The sequence below is a fragment of the Ptychodera flava genome, chromosome 3 (genome assembly GCF_041260155.1).
Source record: "Ptychodera flava strain L36383 chromosome 3, AS_Pfla_20210202, whole genome shotgun sequence".
NCBI lineage: Eukaryota > Metazoa > Hemichordata > Enteropneusta > Ptychoderidae > Ptychodera > Ptychodera flava.
The window spans coordinates 32,054,594-32,080,550 of NC_091930.1; the positions used below are offsets into that span (position 1 = coordinate 32,054,594).

At 39.7% G+C, this 25,957-nt stretch overlaps 2 protein-coding genes across 2 annotated transcripts; both read left to right on the forward strand.

Moving 5' to 3' along the window:
- The first annotated feature begins 2,154 nt into the window (after positions 1–2,154).
- LOC139129206 (cell adhesion molecule 3-like) lies at positions 2,155–13,010 on the forward strand. Its single transcript, XM_070694845.1, has 6 exons — positions 2,155–2,187; positions 7,079–7,133; positions 8,148–8,453; positions 9,031–9,303; positions 11,846–12,126; positions 12,747–13,010. The coding sequence occupies exons 1-5, from the start codon at positions 2,155–2,157 to the stop codon at positions 11,899–11,901; spliced, it is 723 nt and encodes a 240-aa protein (XP_070550946.1). The 3' UTR covers positions 11,902–12,126; positions 12,747–13,010.
- LOC139129207 (immunoglobulin superfamily member 10-like) lies at positions 12,021–21,033 on the forward strand. Its single transcript, XM_070694846.1, has 11 exons — positions 12,021–12,126; positions 12,747–13,013; positions 13,814–14,070; positions 14,872–15,139; positions 16,050–16,313; positions 17,140–17,397; positions 18,178–18,468; positions 18,760–19,065; positions 19,538–19,677; positions 19,982–20,008; positions 20,317–21,033. Exons 1-10 carry the CDS (start codon positions 12,021–12,023, stop codon positions 19,994–19,996), a joined length of 2,172 nt encoding a protein of 723 aa, XP_070550947.1. The 3' UTR covers positions 19,997–20,008; positions 20,317–21,033.
- The last annotated feature ends 4,924 nt before the right edge of the window (positions 21,034–25,957 follow it).

Consider the following 25,957-nt stretch of genomic DNA (forward strand, 5'->3'; position numbering starts at 1 on the left):
AACAGCCTACCATTTAGCGCGGTGGGCTGCTGACGTTGTTTCCTACAATTTATTGTTTTGATATGTATATGCCCACAGACTTTGAGCAAGTCCGAGAATGACTACAATTTTGAATTTTAAATATTGGAAACTAAGGCGTGTTTCTTGTATTGAATTTACCCTTTTTGTTTTATTTGTTATTTCGAAGCGAACGAAAATTTGCCTACTTAGAGTTTTGGTAAAACGTTTGGTCTTTCAATTTGGAACTGCCGTCCTGCTTAAAGAATATGTTATCAGCATTCCTGATATCATTTTGGCAATCGTAGACTCACTTCCTGTCACTCATACATGGTTCATTCACAGCTCTCGCAAAATACCTCTCGACCAGACAGTTGACAGACAGTGGGACGTTCATTCAAACCACCGCAAAAATTCAATGTTCTGCACCAAGCCAGTGTACGTATGTTGCCGTCGCAACGGACGCTTCAACAGAACATTTAACAAAAGGTACACGCACGCACATCACCACTATCAAAGTTTTGGATCTCGCCCAACTTAATGATGTTTTCAGACATCGTCACCCGGGGCTCAAAGCAGCTATTTATCAGATATCAAAGCGAAAATAAAATAACAGTATATATTTTTTTCTCTTTTTTTTGTATAGTAATATGAGTGATTTGATTCTATCGGCAGAGACATTTTCTTCACAGATAGTGTTGGATCAATCTCAAGCTCCCGTGCAGTTTACTCTTGGTGAAAGATTAGAAATGTGCCTACAAGTTTGAGGAATTAAGCTATTCGCCGTGAATTTTGAAGATCCCACCTATATCCCTGTAAAACACTTAGGCTGCAGATGGCACTACCTGTCATGTTATCAAAAACAAGCCTTAGGGTCAGATAATGTTATGTACAGTGGCGAATATTAACATCCGACATTAACCTACCTGCATACTTCAAACTGGCCTCTAATCGATTTTCGCTCTGGCTTGTTTGTTCAAATCTGTGCATAAGTTTATCAATGTCGATTATTAACTACAGTCATGTGTTATGCTGAGACAGATAGAAAAGAAACGAAAGAAAGACCCCGAGAGATGGGGCAAGATGGCCGTCGGAGAGTACTAGTACTTGACGGGAGATATATAGCGGATTGTACAAGTTCATTATATCGACACGGAAGAATACCCCAAAAGCGAGTGGAAATATTCGCCAGTGTAAGCAAACATTGTTTTCCAATTACCCTACGTTGTATCGACATGGTAAAGGTTCAGCATTTTGATCAATTCAAGTTCATTGAAGAGGAAGTTGTATTAATTAAGGAAACGGTTGACCCAACAAGTCATAAATGCAACAGCTACAATTTTGCAGTGTTAATGTTCATATTGCTATGTCCCAGTACTTTATGCCAAATATCCCTTTTAACCAGAATTCAAAACGAAAGCAAAGATTGTGAGCTGGCTCAGGACAACAATGACGATCTTAAAAGTGCTGTTACAGCATCGAGTCATGTAATTAACAAGCGATATCTGTTGCTAGGTTAAGACATAATAAAGGTTGTGATATGCTGAAACGTAAACTTGCTTTGATCACGTAAAGTACAAATTATGGAAGACTATAGAAAGGAGAAGACAGAGAGAGAAGAGAGAGAGAGAGAGAGAGAGAGAGAGAGAGAGAGAGAGAGAGAGAGAAGAGAGAGACCCATAGACAGAGAAACAGACAGACACACAGACAGATAGACAGACAAACAGACAGGACAGGTCATACTGGAATACTGGATGAGACCACATCGGGATGGATCTTGATTTTATTCCAGGGCCTCATGCAAAAAACCCTAAATATATGACACTCTGCTCCTTGATCATGATCATGATGTGTTAGCAAACATAGATAATGTTAGGATATGTTTGCCTACGTGCCAAATCTCAACCTGACTTGTACAGGGTGTGATTGATACTCTGAGTATTGATTTGCGAGTTGAATGAATTGATTTCGTAAATAAGAGACAGAAATGAAACCTATTATCTTATCACTTGCCTGAATTTGATTTATTCTCTGTTTTTAGTTTGGTGGGTATTTCAATAATTTTTTAATTTCTCTTCGTTTGGTTAATGGTATCTGTGTTAATAATACACTGTGATTGTGAACATTGTAAACATCTTGTCTAATAAATGCCAAGATATGGCGTCACAAGCCTTGACAACCATCAAACAAGTAGGTTGATCGATAACTCTAGACACGTAGGTTTTTAATAATTCAATTATATTGTTCAGTGTACAAATGACACTTCCTTGCTACAAATTTATTTCATTGAAATATATTTCAACGTGTTTGGTATACCTGATGTCGCAGGTCTATTAGGAGGAAATGGAGTACATATGACGACGATGGGTTTGTAGGCGGCAATTCACTTTCCAAGAGCGCCATTTTGCATAACTTTAAAATTGTCACGGAAACACAATAAGAGGCAGACTAGCCTATTCTCTAATTTTTCATTAATGTGTTTGGTATATCGTAGTGGTCTCCTCAAACACTTGGAGTACACCGATGAGCGCAGTCAGCTCGCCCACCGTTGTTTTATCTGATCACAAACCGAAAGGAATGACAAAAAGCTTATCGACCTAAGTCCATGCAAATTTATCTAATCAAGGTAGCTATATATAAAGCTATGTTCGAAGTCACATTACGTTTTATGTAACGCCGTCAACAGTAAATGTCCGTAAGGTGGCGCTTTTTGATGAGAACCTCAGCAGAGGCGGTATTTTTACCGTTCTCTTCTTTAGCTAAAGAACATTAGCGTTACAATGCGAGGTATTTGTTGCGTAAAGATTATCTTAGTGGGCAAGACGGCTGGTTATAGGTCTTCAATATTTGCATAACAGTATGCTAATTTTGTTTTTATATTTTATTTATCCGTCATCCAACGGGCGAACGCCAAATAACAGGATGAGGTACCAACAACCTACTTACCAATGGAGCAATGAGGTAAATACAGCTCATCCAATGGTTGGGATGAAAGGAATACAATAACTCAGAAAAGAAAAGAAAAGTACAGTGTCTCAGAAATCACACTGAAATACAAGGAAAAGTCTTAAGGAAGACACCACATACATATCGCAAAAAGAGATAAATATTTAAGTCAATTGACTGTTATTATTATGTTGTTGCCGTAACTCTATACATAATACTGTATATTTTGCCAAATTGATTCCCATGATCTCCTTTTCCGTACGGTGACGCTGCTTGAAACACAAGAACCTAAAAGTAATGAATTTAAACTTATTTGTCAAGGACTCGAATTTAGCGCAAAGCTTTTCTGCTGTCGCAAAGAAGTGGATCCGCTGTTCCTTATAAGCCGGACATGTAACAATAGAGTGAAATTAATCTTCGATTTCGTTATTTTGACACAGGTCACAAATTCTTTCATACACAGGCGTTTTGCTATGGCGCCATGTTTAAATTTTAAGATGGTGATTACCTATATTAATGTTGTCAGATAAGTGCCTTGCTCAGAGACACAACACCGTTCCAGAGTCTCGAACTCACCATCCTCTGACGGTGAACCTTTCACTGGTAATTCTGATTTCTGATGTGTTTTCCAACCTTCCACGATTGTGACGTATATGGTTTATTTGTTTATTTATTTATTTTATTTGTTTATAAATTGAGTGTGATATTCACAAAGATTGCTGAAGTCAATTTCTACAAAACTTGAACTCCAACATATATGATCAGGACATCTGGTTGTAGGGTATAGGTTGCAAATCAGTTCCAAATAAAAAAAAATCCATCAGCATGCTAAATAGAATACCTCATCCCACAGCATGTTATTGGTAACCCGGTACAAATCATGTTCGACGTAGAGGGCGCTACTGTAACTCAGATACGCCGCCAAACACCGTTTTTATAGCGATTTTTTTTTTTCAAATGATGTGGCACAACATAATTTAGCTGCAAAGATAGAGTTTCCGTTGTTCTAAATAAAATTAATTTGAATGTAAAGAAAGCAAAATTAAACACTACACTATATCTTTATCACTAAGGGGGATTCTATTGTATGCAGTTCCCTCCCTTTATAAACCTTAATCAGGTGCAGCCAACGGAGCTATTCATCGAAAAAGCTATTCCAGGAGCATTTTTTTTAGGGCAGGGAAATTTTAATTTTGCTAGGGCAGGGGACATGTTTTTAGGTGGCAGGGGAGCTAATTTTAGGGTTTTTTGTAGGGCAGGGCAGATATCGGTTGATTGTCATGGGGACAGGGCTTGGCGGAAAACTTTTTGAGGGGAATTGTTTCAAGGGCTGGGGAAATTGGCAAGTTTTTTTCGCCACAGGCGAGGGAGCTTCAAAAATTCACAGTGGGAAGGGGAAACAGGCAAAAATAAGTGGGGAGTGGGTAAAAATGAAGTTTGAGTGTGGAAGGGTTAGTCGAAAAATTTTCTCTTTGAGGGCAAATTATGAACAGCTAATTAATTACCCTCTTGACTTAAAATTAGTCAGTTCACATTACTTGTCATGTACAATATATCTTATCATAGTAAAGACCCTTTTAAAAAGTGCATTGTTCGTTGGCTGCACCTGCTTAATAATGGGTGGACTTGATTGGGACGCCCCGATTCATCTGACCGGAGTATGACCGGTTCTTTCCGTCACGTGGTCGGGGTCATCCGCTGGATTCTCCAATCAAGTGGCCGCCATATCGTACTCGTCTGCCCGACCAAAATCGATCGGGCTATTCGGGGATGCCCGAATATATGCGCGCGCAGAATCCCCGACCAAATCAAGTACGAACTTAGTTGGCCTGGGTGCACCGGTCTACGCCGGTCGTCCTAATCAAGTCCACCCAGTGACAGATTACAGGAAAACAGGGTTCTACACATCTCCAGGCGGCCCTTTTTTGTTTAATTACATCATGTAGTTATCAACTTATCTGTCACAGCTGAGTACGAGACGACTTTGTGGTGTTGGTAAACCGAGACGGTCTGACAAAAAATGCCGCTAATGATGATTACTTTTGGTGGACTAGCATAAATCAACACCGCATTTTATCGTTGAGTGATAACCTGCTTTAATGACAGCCCCAAACTTTTTACAATTATGTTACGCGAATTATAATGATTGGTAACAACCCGTTGTTTATCTCACTTGCACGGGGTCCCGCCGACAGGTTGCAACAGCGCGTAGCACACACGCATCGCTGGCAAGCCAAGCTGCTCTGTAGAACTTTAATCTATAACCCGGTTCATTCGTGTGGGCTTCATAATACTCACATGGGAATCTCATTGGCTAGCGAGAGAAATTGTTCGGACATCAGATTGAGTTAAACGTGTGCTGGGGAATGAAAATGAAATAAAAACAACAAAAATTGCTATACATTGTAACAGCGATTGCCATGTAAGGCAATCGGCAGATGCCATTATTAATATTACCCTGCAATATTCTGGACAGAAAGAAGTTTATATTTTACCGGTCTGTCAAATATATTTTACCGCTGACTTTAAAAGTCAGCAAAGATCGGTAAAATAATAAGTACTGCCATACGACGACATCCCGGATAATTTAAGTTCACATGACTCAAACGGCGCCCTCACGGGGCAAGCGAAGAACAAACGGATCTGGGCTTATACCATGTGTGCGGGCTAAAGTTAGTCGCAGTTCCAGTGGACGATGTAACCATGCCATATGTAGGTAAGTCGGCTACTAATGACCGTATGATGTTTAAATTTCCTCGTACAGATGAACAGCCGTTTTATTCGACTGTCGAATTCTAACAGAGGCAAAAATTTTGAATTATTGAATTCCGACGAGCCAGTATAGTGTCTTTTCTACGTAGCGTTGCTATTTCGCGCGGTGTGAGCGATTGCATATTCAACACACTGGTGAGTATAATTAGTCACCGGCTATTTCGGATACCGCAACCGCCGCATCGCACAAATTACGATTACGTATGGATGCATATTAACACATGAATACCAGGGAATATCTTATGCAGTTCATCTGACGTAATCACTAATACTTTCACCAGGGAGTATTGTATCTATTTATTCATTTCAAACATCGTTTTTCTCCAGATACTTTGCTTCGGAACATCCGCGAAAGCTAAATATTCATTTAAGTCGACTTTCTATAAATGGATCGGGAGTTACGCGGTGTCCCAAGGACGCCACAGACTGTAGCCGACATTTTCTGCTACTGTTATAGATATTCGTGTGACAGCAGCGATCGCCATCAGGACGCGAATTCACTGAGCTGATTAGCATGGAGTCAGAATTAGCATGGCCAGAGTGCTGGTGCCGTTGAAAAAAAAAACCCGCAATGCTTGGAATATATCGCCACACTTCCTCTTGTGTATGAAATTATCCACGAATTGCTTAGAACGGTCCTCCTAAAATTGTAGTATAAAGAAAGAAAATATAGGGCCTTGCTCGCCTTGTCGTTGATGTTCATGAGTCCTAACCATGGTAAAATTTAAAAAGTAAACTCCTTGTTTTTGCAAAGTTTGGTACGCTGCCACGTCAGAACTTTTAATCATTTGTGAGCATTAAGTGGCGGAATGGTGCAGTTATCGGAAGAGCGTTAAGCTGTTACGCCGGCATACTTGCGTTGTCAGCGACACACCTATAGCTTATATCAAATGCGAACGATTTACGTCACACACTTGGTAACTTCGGGTCCTCCGATGTCGCGCAGCCGTTCGGCGGATAAGCTAGGCATACAACGAGCGACAGGGTCAAAGAAAGCAGTCAGTCACAAACACAGGAGTAATTTGATTAAATTCGATAATATACACATATATGTTGTCAGCGATCACTCAGTGAAATCGACAGTATAAAACCTTTCACACACGATTGAAGCTGCTACAGTACGTAGCCAGCGACAACCAGCACAACCAACCTCGTTTCAAAGGGTCATGATCATTGCTCTTGATTGATGGCCAACACACGAACACAACGGCCGAATGCAAACACGTTCACTGACACGGTCATGCGCCCACATGGACCAGACTAAACTACACAATACGTGCCTTTATTAACATATTTCAGTTTCCTTCATTCCATCACAACGGGTAGCTAATTATGCGTCTTTCTACCTTTTTATAATCTCCAGAACTACGGCGGTACAATTGCAATTTTCGTCGTCCTGACTCACGTCACCATCACAGGTATGTATAAACAAAATACTGCCACATCAGCTTTCACCGCCAAGTAAAAAGTGTGTGGGTTGAAATAAACAGGAAAGTGCCACAGAATATAAAGACATTCAAGATAAGATAAGTCGTGTTCTAAGCAAAGATATAAATTGATACAATCTACTGAAACAGTAATTATTTCCGAGGCGAAATTTTGACAGCTTTGCAAAGATGCACGTAAAACTGAGTATAGTAAAAAAAAAATACTAAAACCAGGGTAGAGTATATACATGGCAATTTGTATTCTTTGTTTGAAATTGTTATTGTCCACCACGTTTGAATCAAGTGTAATGCCATCAACATCGCTAAAATGATTCGTTCTAGGCTGTGTCAGATACCATTATTAACAATTAACATATGGCGGAATTGTATCCGTAATTGAATTTTCATCAAAAACTCGTATTTATGCGCATCCGTTCCTAATGCAAATTATATTACAGCTTTGTCGATACCGATGGATTTCATGGCGTCATCCTCCACAAAAGTTATTGATAATATATCCAATTATCCAGTATTACCGTACCAGGTGTTTGATACGTCTAAAAATTACTTGGCATTGCTAAAAATATTAAGTAATAGAACCTACCTGTTCCAACCAATAACGGAACCAAGCAAATTTTGCACTCTAGATATATAATGTACTCGGCTTTGAGATATTTTGCAGTTTTCTTTCATCTATTACGGTCGATAATTGGGTACAGTACTGGGTAAGTAATGTAAAATGACGTGAATATATATATAACGAAATTGAGAGGGAACACATCAAAACAAAGATGCGAAAGTTGAAAACCCATCTGGTTGATGATGATAATGATGATGATGAATGAGGAGGAGGAAGACAATTATGAGGATGATGACGGCGACGACGACGACAACCACGATGATGATAATGGTAATGTGTTAGTCACGGCAATGTTATAAAAATTGCAAGATATATTGTGGATGAGCAGTGTAACATCGGCATGAATTTTACATTCACAATTCTAGGTTCGTTGTCGTTTGCCGAAGAACCCGTTGACACAATAAGGACCGTCGGAGATGACGCTCAGCTAAACTGCAGCTTCCTTGACTGGAACTGGGAACCCCTGACGTGGACAAAGGAGGGCCTTAGGGAGTATGGGATCTCATTCAAAGATGACGTCTACCAGGATAACCACTACCTGGTCGACGACTATGGTACTGGGGAATATAGCTTGAGAATAGTCAACACAACAGTGGCCAGGGATGGCGTTTACAGATGTGAAGTGTTTACGGATAAATCTATAAGATCAACGGCAGAGTTATATATTATGGGTAGGTCAAGGTTATGTAGTGTTAGGGTAAAAAGTAGATCTCAACACGAAATTTAATGTTTTCATATCGACCTTTTGAGTCGAGAATTTCCAACGCATTTACAGAATATGTAAAACAAACAAGAATATATGAAACAAACATAATATGTAAAACAAACACGATATTATGTGTGTTTCTGGTAACTAGGCCTACTATAGTTGCCCTAAACAAACACACAAACAAAACAAAATGTAGATGAAAGTTTTTCTTATTTCCACAATAATAATAAACTTTATTTCAAGAGGCCTAGGGTAATCTGATTACAATGGATAAATATGGCAATTTACATAAGAGCCCTCAAAACATGAATCTGCCAAGTTTTGCTCTTTCTAGTTAAACACAGGCAATATTAAAAGAAAATATTAATACATTTTCCCAGTCGACCAACCATATTTGTCTAAGAGAAACTTAGTGGAGAATCGTTGCCTGCCTCGCGTATATACATCAATATGAAATGACTGTACGTACATACGTATGTACCCACGCACATATGTATTTATGTATCTTTTTTTTGCTTTTTGGGAATGAATACATCTAGATGACTCTCCCGAGTGTGATGTAGCCCCTGGAAGTACAGTCATAGCTGGAGACATCACGCATTTCAACTGCTCAATCAACAAGGCCGTGCCGCCGGGAACGCTTGTTTGGCGCATGGACGGCGAACCTGTCGCCAGCGAGAGCGATTCTCTGATTCACGAATGGTCAACGTCTTTCCACAGGACGCAACACGGTTCTCGCTTGGCATGCGCATTGGAATATTTCACACTCTCAGAAAGTCTCTCATGTGAAGATATCGAAATGGATGTTCAGTGTGAGTAATAAACATTTGATGTTTATGATGAAATGTTACAAATATTCCAGGCATTTACGTTCATTGTTTAGGGATTCTGCCAGTTTGACTATATAGTCCTATAAACGTGCCAGACATGGAAGACAATCCTTGTTACTAACGTCAGTAATTGGAAATGATCGTGTTACCAATGATGGAAGGCAATAGTGGTATAAGTTTAAGGAGGTTATTGTCGTTGAGGCAGAGCACCTGCAGACGGCACCGAAGAATCGGTGGATTATGATATCTTTTGGGATACTTTTTGTCAAATTATATGACAAACTGTTAGCATCGCGAAAGTATCAAATACGACGGTTCATCGATATATAAAATCATCCATGTGCGAAAGTATATTGCAAACATATCGCTTTTGCCTGTTACTGACCAACCATAATAGAAACCCAATTAGCTGTATCTTTTTCTTTGCATTTTGTTCAATAAGATGTGTTGAAGTAAAATGCAACATATGTAAAAATGCTTACAAAAGTGAGACAAGAGAACATTTTAACGATTGTCGATGAACGCACAACTTAGATTTTATCAACTCAATAATTTTTGGAGTTACAACTAAAACATGGCTGCCGCAAACACATCATGTTCATACACGTGTGAAGTGCCTGAATTTGATGGACCAAATCCATCACTAAGAATTGAAGTAGTGATATTTTCAAGGACACAATGACATAACCACATGAATCCAAAACATTCCCTGGATATCTGATGATATTTTGGAGTAATCAGAATGCATGCAGCTAATGGGGCTCTCTCTTAGCGTAGGTGTTGGCACCTGGTTAAAGTCAGTTTAGTGATAAGACAGGATCAGGGACACTTCTCATCTTGGACTAAAGGTCCAGTGAGTATGAAAAACCTGGCTGCAAGATGTCAGCAGAAACACAGACTTTTCGGCATCTTGTATTTGCCTTCACTGGCCGAGGTGGTCGTGTAGATTAGATCAGTAACGTATCCTGTACACCCACTGTTGCCACTAGAATTCGCTTCATCGATAAAGTTTAAATTTTAGTTCCCAGATGCAGCCATCGGCGTATTGACACAAGTTGTTGGCTTTTATTCTGGAGCAGCGGATGATACTAAGGATTAACATACTTGACTGGATGACAAATATCGTAATGTTATGATACAGCTGATAAAATATGGCGTTGGACTCTGACGCAATCACGGTGTGGCTAACGTTACAAAATGTACTAGCATTTTCATCACATATAACCACAGTCGTGTCGTTCTACTTGTGTTTTGTCACTCTATTATTTGTATCATGGTCAATCCACGACCACGTTGTAACCGTGAGCGAAACTGATGTACGTAGTTTCGTTTGTGCTCATTTGGAGATCACAATTATTAAAATAAATATAAGGCAATTGTAAAAGGTTTTGTAATATCTTGGACAGATAAATCCATCTTAGTGTCTATGTGTTTGAGTGTTGGCGTTTTGACTTACCCATTTATTTTCTTTTCTTTGATGATTTTTTTTACCAAAAATCAATCAATATACCAATCAACACCCGACAACAGGGCAACTTTAAAATCCAGCAGATTTATCTTAAAATGATCAGGATCATTACTAAATGCAAAAAATACTCTCTGGATTCACGGCGTCGTCTGCAGATTTGAAACGCATGTCGCATGAATCCGGTTAATACCGATGACAAATGTGAAAAAAAATTGACCTCTCGTACCTCCATGTTTGTATTTAATCTACCCGTGTTGGTATAAGGCATCTGTATCGTGTATGCAGGGAGGAGTCACATATCAAGCCCCAGACTCTAACCCATTATATTATATATATATATATATATATATATATATATATATATATATATATATATATATATATATATATATATATATATATATATATATATATATATATATATATATATAATATATATATAAATAAACTTGACGGAAATCACAGGGAAGGGGCTGTACACATCTCAATGTCACTTTCTTGAACGTGACCGTTATGATGATAGGAATTGAAACAGATTGCTGTCGGAAGTTAAATGTTAATGGTTGATTTGACTGATCGATCAATCGATCACAGATAATCGATCGATCGATTGATAGATAGATAGATAGATAGATAGATAGATAGATAGATAGATAGATAGATAGATAGATAGATAGATAGATAGGTAAGTGATAGATAGATAGAAAGATTGATAGATAGATAAGTAGGTAGGTAGGTAGGTAGAAAATAGATAGATAATTAGACAATAGATAGAATAGATAGATTGATTAATCGATTGATTGATTGATTGATTAAAAAATTATGAGTTTAATCAAGATTGCGAAATCTTACAATCTTCAACAAATATTTATAGGATGAAATATGCATATATCGCCCTTGACATGCTTCTGGTATAGAACCTATTGATTTGCAATAGTGACTAACGGACTGAAATACCTGGCAGTGTCCTCGCACAGAACTAAACGAGAGCATGCATCACAAAAGGTGTCACCTTCGATATGGCTGTAAATATTGTTTTGTTTGCTTGATTTACAGATGCACCCTTGGTGACGTCAGATTTAACAGGGGATGTTAGTCCGTCCGGGAGGTGATAGAAGGCAAGTCCTTCGTCGCCGAGTGCATAGTGCTCGACAGCAACCCCGAACACGACAACATAACGTGGTTTGACGGAGACACAGTTATCGGGTCAGACGAATTGGTGACCTTTGACATGGTTGACAGGAGCGAGGCCGGGACCTACATCTGTGTAGCTAGCAATACATATTGGAATGGACAGCGAGGAGAAAACGAAACTTATATCACAGTAGATGTACAGTGTAAGTTATCGAGAACAGTTCCAGAAATATATTGGATTTACATATTGTAAACTGTTCTGTTAGGTTGGATTGCAGGTATTCAACACTCCGAGTTTCAAACGTTTACAGTTCTGGTCTGCCGGTACCGGTCGAATAGGCTCATTTTGATGTTTTTATGTCTCATTGTTGCGAAAATTTCATCAAGTTACCATAGGGATGGCGGCTATTTTAGATGTTAAATATGTGAGGTTATATCTTGTTTCTCTGGTACCAGAAATGTGACCAGTGACCCAATATTTTTAATGTTAAAAGAAATAAAGAGAAAATTTCTTTTGGGAGGTGTTTGAGGCAAAATTTATAACTTTCCCCGTCAAGGTGCATACCTATCTACCATAGTTATTTTACTTCTACAATGACAGCCTCAGACACAGCGAGACTATGAGAGATTGCCACAGGCAGACAATCAGAGAGAGAGAGAGAGAGAGAGAGAGAGAGAGAGAGAGAGAGAGAGAGAGAGAGAGAGAGAGAGAGAGAGAGAGACTGAGACTATATTGCTTTGAATACAATCGACGATGCACCAAAGTTGGTGTTCAGCTCGAAGTAATGTCCTCAAGTTTATTTTTTTTTTATTTTACGAACAGATTTAGACAATGTGACAATAGAGTATGAAAATGGCGGGAAAGTTATCGAAGGAGAAGTATACACAACCCAGTGCTTATCTCGTTCCAATCCGGAGGCCGACTTCAAGTGGTATGACTCTGACGGCGTGCTTGTTGGCACGGAAGCAACGCTAACCCTGGACGGCGTACACAGAGACGATAGCGGCCCGCTGACCTGCGTCGGTAACGTTGCATTCTGGGATGGCTCTTCAGAGATCTCGAATTCAACGATGACACTAGATGTCCAGTGTAAGTTTTTTTTATTTTATCTTGAGGCCAACATACGCCCGCGACGAGGGGGAAAAGGCCAATACGAGGTTAAATCCGTGTTGTTCGTAGCAAAGGAATGTGAAATAGTCAATATCGTTGGCAGATAAGACTTTCTTTTTACATACCAAATGTGCGGTTTATAAAGCACAGTAAAATGCACAAACGAGTGACGATTGGAATCAAGTTATGTAATTTAATCAACTATATAATGTTTAATGTAAAAGATGAGCACCCTAACGGTGAAATAAACAGATAAATATTCATCTTGTAACAAATTAACTTTTAAAGGCGGTGGTCGTCGGAACTGCGCGTGTGCGGCGTTTTTGTTTACAAACGACGTATTCCATGCATGATATCTAGATGCATCACGTCAACATAGCTACAACATTTAAATTTTACGATATTCATCGTTAACAAGCATGTTTCGACTTTCATCAATCGCCAACGTACCCTAGATACAGTATTTACATCGGTCATAGGGGTCCCTGGCAACCTATGAGCAGAGTTCCGACGACCACCAGGGCAAAAATTCCTTTGGTTTTTTTTGTGACTTGTAGCAGTAGCTAATGAAATGCATTGGGGCGGAGGATAACGTATGCACCGATACATATAGTGAGGGCAGCTATATCATACACACAGTGACGGTTTTTTCGGGATTACTTCTATAAAATGCTAAATATGTATTATTTATAACAGATCATAATGAATAATTTGAAAAGACGCAAGCTGGAATTTATGTTTCGCTGGTATGAAAAATTATGGGACGTGTTTATTTTCAGATATATCTGACGCCGTCATCTCTGATAACAGTGACGGCAAGGTAATCGACGGTCAACGGTATCACGCAAACTGTTCCGTAGACGCCAACCCGACCGGCTCGATGTACTGGATAACACAGAACGGCACGGTGATCGACGGCGAACAGCTCGTCATCGAGGCAGCCGAGCGAACCGACGCTGGTAACTACACGTGCGGGGCCAACGTCACGTTTTGGGACGGGACCGAGAAACATGCGCAGTCTGTCATCCACATCGATGTGCAGTGTGAGTAACAAGTTAATGCGCCACTGTTGTAATACTGAGGAATCTCATGATGACAGTGCCGGCAGCGAAAAGTCACCCATCTCACGCACCCTGTATTTGTTGGAGCTGTCAGGCGTTTAGATTCTGTCCACTTTAAAATATACATCAGCATCAATATGCAGACGACAAGACAAAGGCAGCAGGCATGAACAGCTGCCGTGTCTTTGTAGTGAAAGTTGTTATTTATTTTCTATTTATGCGATACCGCGTTTATTTTTAGCTTTTTAAGAATATCGCGGCGGTATTGATAATTACACGCAATGCCATGCGCAGACATGTGAAAAGTCATCATCGCTTGTCTGTCATGTCAACGCCCAGGTCGATACACTTTTCGGGAAGATGTACGAGAGATTTTCCCTATTGTCTATGAAAAGAGGTCATGTTTTTATTTTCGTCAACAAACTAAATACGGGATTTTTAATTGCATGATTCTGTTCATGCTAGATTAGAATGCCCTTTGACCTTTGAAAATCGTATTAGTTTGTTATATTGATAGAATTATACATTCTGCTAGTAAGGGCTATTTTTCTGGTTTAGTGTGACAATGTTTGCGAGTGCCGAGACTAGGAAATTGGATACCCATCAATTTGTCATTAGCATGACATGATGTACCATCATCCCGTGAATATCCAAATCGACAATGCAAGCCTGTATTTCAGAACTCCAAATTCATATCGAATAAACTACTCATATTACATGTCGTCCACACACAACGCTTGAAAGAAGCACCATGACTGATAACATTTTTTTTACAGAATTCTCCAAATGTTACAATAACAGACTCAACAGATGGGAAAGCAATTGAGGAGGGGAGTTACCAGGCTATCTGTCACGCGCAGGGAAATCCCGATCCGGATATTCTTTGGTATGACGACGATGAAGATATGGTAATGGCAGGTCCCGATTTAGTGATTGATGACATCAGCAAGGAGAACAGCGGTGAATACACATGTCAGGCTAACAACACATTCTGGAACGGCGATCAGGGGACAGCCAACGAAACTATATTCGTTGACGTTCAATGTACGTGGGCATTTTTTCAGTTATATCTTATCAAGTTGTCCGTGCATATGCTGCGATCTGGTCGGTTCAGACGTGTAAATAACCGTGCTATATTCGCAACACAGGACGTTTGGAATAGGCTCGAGCTCTCAGCTAGAGATGAGTTTCTTTTTTGATGCTTCACGACATAATTTTAATTCAATATTATGATATCATAGCAATAAACAACCTCTCTGCGACGGTATACCACTCCGTTTTGACCAGTTCTTGCCATAAGCTCTCGCTATTGCTCGTGCACAAATGTCGTGAACTGGTCAAAATCTCGTGGTACACCCTCGTTGGGTATGCTTTATTACTTAAAATCTTTGACTTTGATCTGAACTTGATTAAGACACGGGGAAGCGGGGGTTTAGAAAATTACGTGCGGGTCCCAATGCACGTGACAAGAATCTGGCTTCTAGCATTGACTTCATTAATGCATAGATGAAGTTAATGTATGCGTTTGGTATAGATAATTCAATTTTGTATTTTTTAAAACTAGAAAACAAAACATGCACATTCAATTAGAATATAAATAGTTCATTAGCAATGAGTACCTCTGACATTTATACGGCTTTTATTCTTTGTACGTGGACCATTTTAGACATGCATAGAACAAATGGAAAAATTCGATATACACTTATTGGATGCGAATTGCACAACTGTAGGCTCCCGTGTTTCTGCATTACAAATTTTATGCTCCCGTGTGTGTGTATGGGTGTTTTCAAGCCTTTTTGTGTTTGGACTTTTAAAGACGCACACTACCGCGCTCCAGGCTTCAAGTGCATTTCCCATGTTAGGCTAGATTTAACATAAGTAACACAGCAGAGAGAATCCCTTTCTGTACTATAGCTGCGGGACTGAATCAGATGCTGCTGTTTGTTGCTTGCAGACATATCAGTACCGGTCGTTTACTCAGCGAACGATGGCCTCGTAATCGAAGGACAGCCATATTATGCAAATTGCACCGTTGAATCGAACCCCAGCGGAATCGTCTTCTGGCTGACACCGAACTTGAACGTCAGTGAGGGCGCCAATGTAGAAATAGAGGAGACCGACCGAACAGACAACGGCAACTACACTTGCATGGGAGAAACAACATACTGGGACGGATCGGTTGGACGACGAGATAGAACAACCTACGTAGATGTACAATGTAAGTTCGGTGTGCTTGATCTAATTCAATTGATCGATTTACTAACTACTGTTTTTCTTTCTCTCCTTAGTATTCTTTCAATAGGACTGTGTACAAATGACATCATCGTTAATAAGCAAAAATGGATTTTTGTCAGCAAATTTAGATTACACTTTTAGAATTTATTCAAGCGAGAACGACGAAATATTCTACCGATGCCATCATAACAATGAAGACCAAGACAAGAAAATGTTAAATGCGCAGACGACAAGCTGGAACAACAGTTATGCAGCGTCTAACGGGGAACAAAATTTGAGCCATGAGCTTGCAGCAGTGTCCAAAGTCACGTGGGTGCAGCCATATTAATCTGCAACCGCGAACAGCCTTATTGGTTGATTACGCAACGAGATATTGTACTATTTAAAGACAATAGCCATCATTAGTACAATAAGTGTCATTGTTACGAGGATAATCGAGATGATAATGATGGGGGACTTGAGTCTTTGTTGTTTCTTTTCTAGTTAATTAGATTATTTTGAAAAAAACGTTAAATGATTGTCAAGTGTCAATCTAGTCCGAAGTATGTCTCGCTCATACATGCGACACGCTGTGTTTGCCTCTTTCCGCACGTTCAATACAAAATACCGGAAGAAGGCAGATGTGTCGTTTTTAATCACAAATTAATGGGAAATTGTAGCAATTTAATCTAAAGGAGTTATTAGTGTCTAGACTATTCTAAAACTTGTTAATATGTCGTTGTAATTACAAATTAATATTAATTGTAGTAATTAAATTTTAAGAAATAATGTGTGTCTATACCATTCTAAAACTTTTTTTGTACACACAGATGTACCTGATGTGGACAATGGACACGTCGTGTGCAAAGAAGGCGAAGATACCGTCCTGCCTTGCGATGTTGATGCCAACCCTGAACCGCACAGTTACACCTGGCAGAGGGAGGGAGTTACCATATCGGAAGGGCAAACTCTGATCATCGACAAGTGTAACCGGACGGACGCCGCAAACTACACATGCACTGCTGTCAACGGATTCTATGACGGCTCAGTGGGAATCGGTGAGGGAACTGTCGGCCTCGTGGTGGAGTGTAAGTGTGACATATAGTTGAAATTAAGCTCACAAAAAGCGTTCACAAAAATGGTCTTGACTTTTCTGCAATTGGTAACTTTTTGGTTGAAAGTAAAGCAAAGGGTATTTTCCCTATGATGTGGATAAATGTATTCATTCAAAGTGGTCCAAATCAAACATTCTTCGCAATAATTTTAAACATCTTGTTCAATCATAGACCCTCCAGGGTCTATAGTTTAATGTGAGGATAGTACAGGATAAAACCAGAGTCTTTGGATGAATATCCGGGCGATTCTCCACAAACTTAGTATGGGGCGATGATGTTCTGGTAGTCAAACTATTTAGGAAAATAGAATAGATGAACTTACCCTGGGTTCATTTTACAACGCTTTACTAGTTATATGCATCAATATATTTGTCATTTGTATTGTTCGAGGAATGTAACTGTTAGCCAGATGTCTTGAAACACAGTTGTACATTATTTTATTGTTCCAAGTGTTAAATAAACTACATTCATAAGGAAATCACTGACCGGAACCCTCTGCAAAACTAATTGAGAGGCAATTCAACTGGATGTTGAATCACATGACGGAATTTGGAAATTAAAATGTCATGGAACGTTTTATTGTTATTGAACTCCGATAAAATAACAATAGAAAATAACAGACACGCACACAAAGGGGAAACGATTTCAATACCTTTAAGGTCATTTTGACTTCAATTAAGTAGATATTATGTATTTTGACTTAATAGTGATGTTTAAAAAACACCGTTTGTTTATCTCGCTGTCTAACCAAAGATCTACCACTGGTCAACCTAACTGTACTTCCTCAAACAACGTTAATGGAGGGCGAGAGTGTCATCTTTCATTGTCAGTACTTCGATGGATTACCCACGCCTTACAAACTCACTTTGACCTTTGGCCCCGACGACGACGTCCTTGTCGAGGAGGAAGATGGCAGCGCCCTTGAGTACAACATATCCGCTGTAGACCGGTCGCAAAGTGGTACTTACGAATGTCATACTACCACCCTGTTTTACGACAGCAGCGAGGGACACTCTTCCGACAATCTGGAACTTATTGTAGTCTGTGAGTATAGATATGTATTGACGATTTCATAAATCAGCAATTATGTTGCAGAGCAACATTTTATTGAGATTGAAGTTCGAATGTTGCTAGACAAATTACATTATAGTCGGGCTTATTTGTTAAAATGAAAAGGCTAATATGATTAAGGCATTACACAAAATTAATATTTTTTATAAATCTTACATTGGAGACAGCGCATTCTCCGGAATGTGTTCACAATTCTAAAATAGGTAGTTTAACATCCGACTTCCAAATTACACTTTTAATATTCTATACATGTAATTTCTATAGACTCGGCTACAATTGTTCCGGAAGACATAAGAATTTTTGAGGCCGAAATCGGTGATACAGTAACTATGGACTGTACAGCCGACGGTATACCAACACCGGAAATCACGTGGTATGACGAGGAAAGTCACCCCATCCTGGATGGGGAAGAAAACCGGAAGATCTCAACAGTGATAGAGGGCGACAGAATCATCAGCAGTTTGGCGGTGACCGTTGTCAGTGACTTTTACTATGGGGAATACACATGCAAAGCTTCAAATGGCATCTCATCCGATGACACCCAACATTTTCAAATAGTATCACTGGAAAGTAAGTTTCGATTAACTACTATAGGAATGCGAAATGTCTATTTCTTCATTGCTATATAGTAAAACGTGAATGAGAGCTTAATAGAACACTTTAAATATTAGTTTAGTTTCGCCAATGGTGACAAATAATGTTGTCAATAATATTACGAAGGTGAATTGAATGATGAGTTACGTAACGATGATACTGGCTGTATATCGATGATGTTCATGAATTTTGAAATGGTATGTATGTATGTATGTATGTATGTATGTATGTATGTGTATGTATGTATGTATGTATGTATGTATGTATGTATGTATGTATGTATGTATGTATGTATGTATGTATGTATGTATGTATGTATGTATGTATTGTATGTATGTATGTATGTATGGTATCGTATCTTTGCGAGTACATTGAAGGTAGCGCAATTTTGAAATTAAAAATAATCAGACGTATGTTAATGCTATGCGTTCCTTCCGTTTTATTACAGCAGGTGCACTGAACACTGACGCGATAATAATAGTAACAGTAACATTGGGAGTACTTTTACTGGTCGCGGTGACCGTATCAGTAGTCTTACTAGTGCGGCGACGTAAAAACGGCAGCGCCACTCTGAACGGCGGCAGCGAGGCAAGTTTTTGTCAAATATTCCCAATAAATACAGTTGTACAGTGATTATAGTGTGGTGTTTATAGATCATTTCATCTTTGTGTAACACAAGGCCACTATTTGACAATATGAAATCGTTTGACTAATTCAACCAGCGTGACGAAACAATATGGCGCCAACCAGACGGAGTCCTGTATATGCACATATCGTAGGTAATATATATGTGTACATGTAGTAACCATGGAAACATAACACCTGAAACAACGTTCGCCCAAAGAAATTATTAAAAGTGGTTATACATTCTCCAATTATATGTTTGTTGCAGTTGAGTATCATGTAAATAGGGCAAAAGGTAAGCGTGTGATACCGTATTTTATTATTTTGGACGTTTCATTTTATTGTATTTGTGTCCGGTTATAGGTTTTAAGATGAAAGCAAACGCATATATTACTAAAACGTTCGCGCAAAGTTCTGTTATATCAATGAAACAAGACATGCGTTGTGCCATACACGCCTTAAACAGATGAATAGGCGCACCACTGTGCGTGTTATGTCCGGCCACGCACCGTGCTAAGAGTTTCATATAGAAAAACACTTAAAAATAGAAACATTTACAGTGAAACTCGAATAATATCTCTTGATTTATGGTTTTTATTGCAGTGTCACAGATGCTGTCGCTAGCAGAGACTACAGCGGGGGAACGAACCAGGTGAGCGGTGCGCCTTGCAGCCGTTCTACGGTGAATGGAACAATTACCGATATGTGGATGGACCGCCAGTAGTAGGCAAGATTCCTGTAGTGTAGTCTGCGTAGAGGGAAGCTTCTAGACTGAACTAGAAAAAGTTTGAGAAGCCGGTGTCTACCCAGCGATAACCCAAATGAGCTGAAACCCTCCATCTAAATAATGTAGTAGAGGCAACAATATCATGCACCCAAGCGCGCGGCAGACTTCGTGATTAGGTTGTAGGGGTAGAGCAGGCGAATCATTATACCGTAGGCCTCACCACGCAGCGAGCGACAAGCTGTCACACTCATTAGCGTCAGATTGAACGTGATGCATACATAAAACAATTCCAATATATTCGGATTATCCTCCATCGTTTACATTAGGGGCGCAGAAATTTTCAATCATTAAACCAGAAGAGGATTTACGAAATGAATAATGTTACATGTGATATTGATTCTGTAAAGCGATATCATAACAACAATGACGTGATACTGATTCTGGGTATCCCCTTGTAATGTTAAATTTCATCGGATCATGCGCACTATATCCCATAATTTCTTTATACATTCCACGTACATTTAGCGTAGTAACTTTACACTGGATGGCGAGAGTAAAGATTAGCGGACACAGAAAAGTCAATCACTGCAACCTAAGGGTCAAGAAGGTCAAGGCTATGACCTATGCAGAAGACCCATTGTAACCTATAAAGGGCCGTGTCCTCTAATCCCATGCTCGCGCCAATCAGATGTCTAGAATAACTTAGCCTGGAATAGATATTTACATATATTTTGGGACAAAATTAAAAGATGAACCTGTTTGATGAATATAACGCTTTTTCGCACATTTCTTTTCCGTTCTTTATCGCTTGGCCAACAGTCAATTGTCTATCACTTTTATTTATTTTTTGTTTGCATTTTTTATATTTTACCTTGATGATTTGATACGTTCATTGTAAATTTTGAAATGGAAAATAAATGACCCTAATCTTTTAAACCAACGCTTCCATCTTTGTAAATCCCCTGTTACTAGTTATTGGTGTATTTTTTTCATATACTTCAAATTTGTATTCTGACACGCCCAGGTGACTCATAGGTAATATTTATGACACAAACTCTGCTCATTCGCCCGCCAACGCTACGAAATATCATCGAATCTCCGTTACATGTTGTTGGACGTTCGTTGAGCTGAATATTTTCACTTCGGACGTCGTTGTGGGATGAGCTGTACATGATCACGATGACACATCATGAACAGCGCCGCCTACGTCGCCGGACGAGATAAACCAATTGTGGAAATGACGAATCTACAGCCTGCACCTTGGATGTGTCCCGCATTCGTCGGAATTATTGACAACCGATATAAATGTACACACCTGTCGTGGTACGTCTTGACGTACATAATCTCCTTGGCAAGGATATTACATTGGAGCACAAACAACTGTGTAACTATATGCAGCAACATTTCTCGGCGTCAAAGATACCTGCTTTTCTCTGCCGCTTCCCTGCTCAGTTTAAAGAAGGTAACATCAAAAAAATGACGTGGTCGACTTACTATTCCAATCTTTTTGCAGCAAACGATCACACCAACACCACAAAATCAGTAGCATTTGTGGTGAAATCTCTGGCAAGGCCGTCTGCCAAGGCAGTTGTCGACCGGATCGCAGAGGGCGCAATCCTTGAGCCGTGCCGCATCGAGATCGTAACCTGTCATATATGAACTTTCGGTCACTGGGAAGTGGCGTGTGTTATTCTTGACTGTACAGGTGTGTTGAGTCTGAAGTGGCTACTTTGACATGTGACCTATAATTCTCTCTTTTATACGTCTGACAGGATGCAATGGTTACAAATTGCCTTTGAGACTAAACCGAATGAATTTATTGGCTGTATATCAATTCTTTTTTATTGTAAGATTACAACGGCTTAGGTCACCTCCAAGCCTATTTTACTTCAGATCTTTTACAGCAAAAGATTACCTGTCCGTACACGCAGTGCGGATAAGTTTTATCACCCTTTCTGTTGGCATGACCTGGTAACTTTCTCTCACAAATTGGAAGTTAATGGATATTGTGGCGCCCTAGAAAGGGACAGAGCTGAGCTATTGCGCCTCCAAGGTTTATTGGACTTGTTTAACGCGTCATTGTAACCAGATAAATTCTTTAGCAGTCCGGTTATGTCCATAGAAGTATATTACGATTGACCAATCAGCGAACCTGCCGCCACCAACGTCATGAATATTAACCATGCAATCCTTGCTCGCAGATTGTAATGAGTTCGAATATTTCGGCCAGATTTCACCCTTCATTTTTAGCACTAGGTAGTTTTTAGATGTAGACGTTATGCACAATGTTCAGTACGGTCGAGATGGCGACTGACACTGGTGGTTATTACATCGAAAATTACTTCTTTGGATGGTTTTCCTGGCTAGGTACCGCTCCTAGAAATCAGGATTTGACCCTTGTAAATTTACAGCAAGTTATTTGTCGCCAAATATCGCCTATTTTTGGTCAAATTTTAATTTAACCTTTCCATCTGTAGCATGGAGAATGTTTCAAGCTTTGCAACGATGGGTCAACTGTTCTTGTCAATGATTGGAGCACGATGGAGCACGATTTTTGCGATCACATGCATTTCCCGGTACGATTGAGCCTTCGCTCAGGAAAACGCGCGCAGAATCAATCGCCGAGAAGTTAAACTAGAAGCTGGTAAAGAGTATGAAAACGTCCAATAACTCTTTGTCGAACATGGTCTAGGGTAAAGAAACTCAGAAAACTATTCCTGAAGAAATCCTTACAATTTTTAACACGGTAGAACGTCGCAAATTGACTCGACACCTCCGGGTAGCCAACATTCTCACTCGATCGGTCACGGTAATCTGTCAGGTCAGATCGCGATCTCAGCATAACATTTCAAAGTGAACCCACTTATAACCTTTAACCGTCTTACATATACAGTATGTGATTGGTTCTTGCCTTAACTCATTATATATACGGTACGCCATTGGCTTTTCCTCACTATCCTCTATATGGACATAACCCGGACTGTTTAGTGACGATGTCGCCGTGTTGACACGGCGGTAGAAGGCGGCAATTTAGGATTAAAACAAATAAAATTATTGCTGACACATTGTGTAGGATGTTATTCAAGACATATTGTCGATACGTCATACATACCGAGGCAACTTTTTTTGCGTAGCTGAGTCATTTTTTTTTGAACGGTCGACGCCGAGAACAATTTATGACCCTTTCGGGCCTCGAGTGTCGTAAGTATGTAACTTGTGCTATCTGACGAATTATTCAACATACTCTTGCGCAATATAAAGTTCATCACATGATTCGTTTGAAATTTTTATATAGTAACCGAGCACGTGTAGAAATGTCATTTTATCAAGTTGGGTTTTCATTGGTCAATCATTTTGACGTGACACCGCCCGGGGTACCAGTCAGTTTTCAGTGATACAGCGACGTCAACGTTTTGTGCCTCTATTCGGAACCCTATCCTTACGTTTCGCTGTGTACGAGTGAAGCCAGCGTTAGCCGTTGACTACTTCTATGAACATCGCAGGTATGTACAGTTTAATGAGCAGATAATGACCTGTAGAATACCTATTATATCCTTGCACGCTTGCTCAAACCTTACTACGGTTCAGCATGTTACAGCATTATTCATGTAAACTCAACTGCGTGTTGTGAACTTTGTGTCATTGAGCCGGCTGCACGCCCATACCGTGGGCCGCGGGCGACTTATTACGAACAGTACATAACTGCTAAATTAGCAAGTTCATGTTCAAAAGAACACACTGACAGGGAGCTTGCGTAGCTTTGAGTGGAAGGAAGCAATTTTAACATTTACGACTGCACAGATGTGCGCAAGTCAACCTATGGAGTAGGTCGACGTGCGCGCCTCCCATGGTTGAATACAGATATAGACCTAAATATGGAATTATTTGGCCGTTTACCAATATAAATGCATACTAATCTGAATGGAATTTCGAATGACCACTCTACAAAAAACCTGATGTCCTGTGTAGGTCGATGTTCACACCACTTCTAAGAGGAAGTAATACGAAATCAAAACCTGAAGCTTGTAATATTGTATCCACACCCCATCATCTGCAGCATACTGTCGTTCTCGCGCCTTCGTGTTTCTACGTTAAATCGTATGAGAGTTTACAGACAGCATGGTCTCTTAACAATGTCTGGCAAATCCCATTTTAATATTTGTCTCCCTGTCATCAAAAATGTCTGAATTCCAGGGGAAATATATCATCTCGAATACCATTACGCCCTGATTGTTAACATTTAAACGACACATGCTGGTGTCTTGTGGGGTTGAGACACATACAACAAGCCGCATACATGCATACTCTATAGGACAGGTACATGGGTGTGGTGTGTGAGAGCCGGCAGACACATTTTAGGAAGTTGATTATAAACTGTACCAGCAATACGCGTATGATTGGGTCCGGCAGAGTGTTTGACCGGAATGATCAGAGACAAGGCTATAAAACCGTCAGGAGGACCACACAACAAACATTCATACTTTGTGCAAGTGGATCGATAACAGAATCGGTATGTGTAACTTTGAAATTTAATTAAACATTCTCGGAAGACCGCGGCATCGATAAGGAAACACATAGTGCGCAAAATACATCATCACACAGTTTTGGAATATGGTGGTATCTAAAAGACCCATTTATCAGATAACTTTAATCTCGGGATAACCAACACTTTATTTGGAACATAATCAGTTATCCGGTTTCCATGACAACACATCCCTCTAAGAATACTCGGCAAAGTGGCAGTTTAGTGTTTCTATACGTGCCTGGTAAGTTCACTAGACCCGGACCAGCGTCACTGTAAAGTCGACGCGACTACCATGGACGAAATAGTCAAGTAATAGGTAAGACAAATCGGAGAGACGGAGCGATCTGTCGCGTTCGATTGAAACCTAGGTAATTGATGGCACAAAAAAATACCTTAGGTGTTGGTCAAATCGATATTAACAGTAGCAGTTGCTGCGAGGCGAAAATATTAATTGCAAAAACATTAAGTTTGCTCGATTTAAGCCACGCTAATCGACCACATTACAATAAGCGGTATCTACAGTAATTTTGAAGATCATCGCGATTGCGTTACAGCTAAATCATTGACTAGCATAACTAAAATGGGAGGTGTTTTTACAACCATTGCCATGATCCTTAAATGACGGCGGCTATTTATCCCGAGATTGTTCAAAATCAAACAACATTGAAGGCCGTATTTGTAGAACAATGGGTGCATTGTAGGACAAATATCTCAAGTCCGGTGAAAACTGGGACAGCGTCACAAAGCACTGAGCACTGTATTTTCTTCAGTCGAAACACACTACAATGATGAGATAGGGCAGTACAAATCAATAATGTTTTGCAATGGCAAACACTGCAATTGGCGGCCTTTGACTCTGAAATGTTTCATAGAAACTGAAGTTTCATTCTTTACAAAATAATTAATATGACTCGAGATTTTATCGTATCAAGAAATCAGGTTAAAGGAAGAGAAAACGAGGTGTGTGGAGAGAGAGAGAGAGAGAGAGAGAG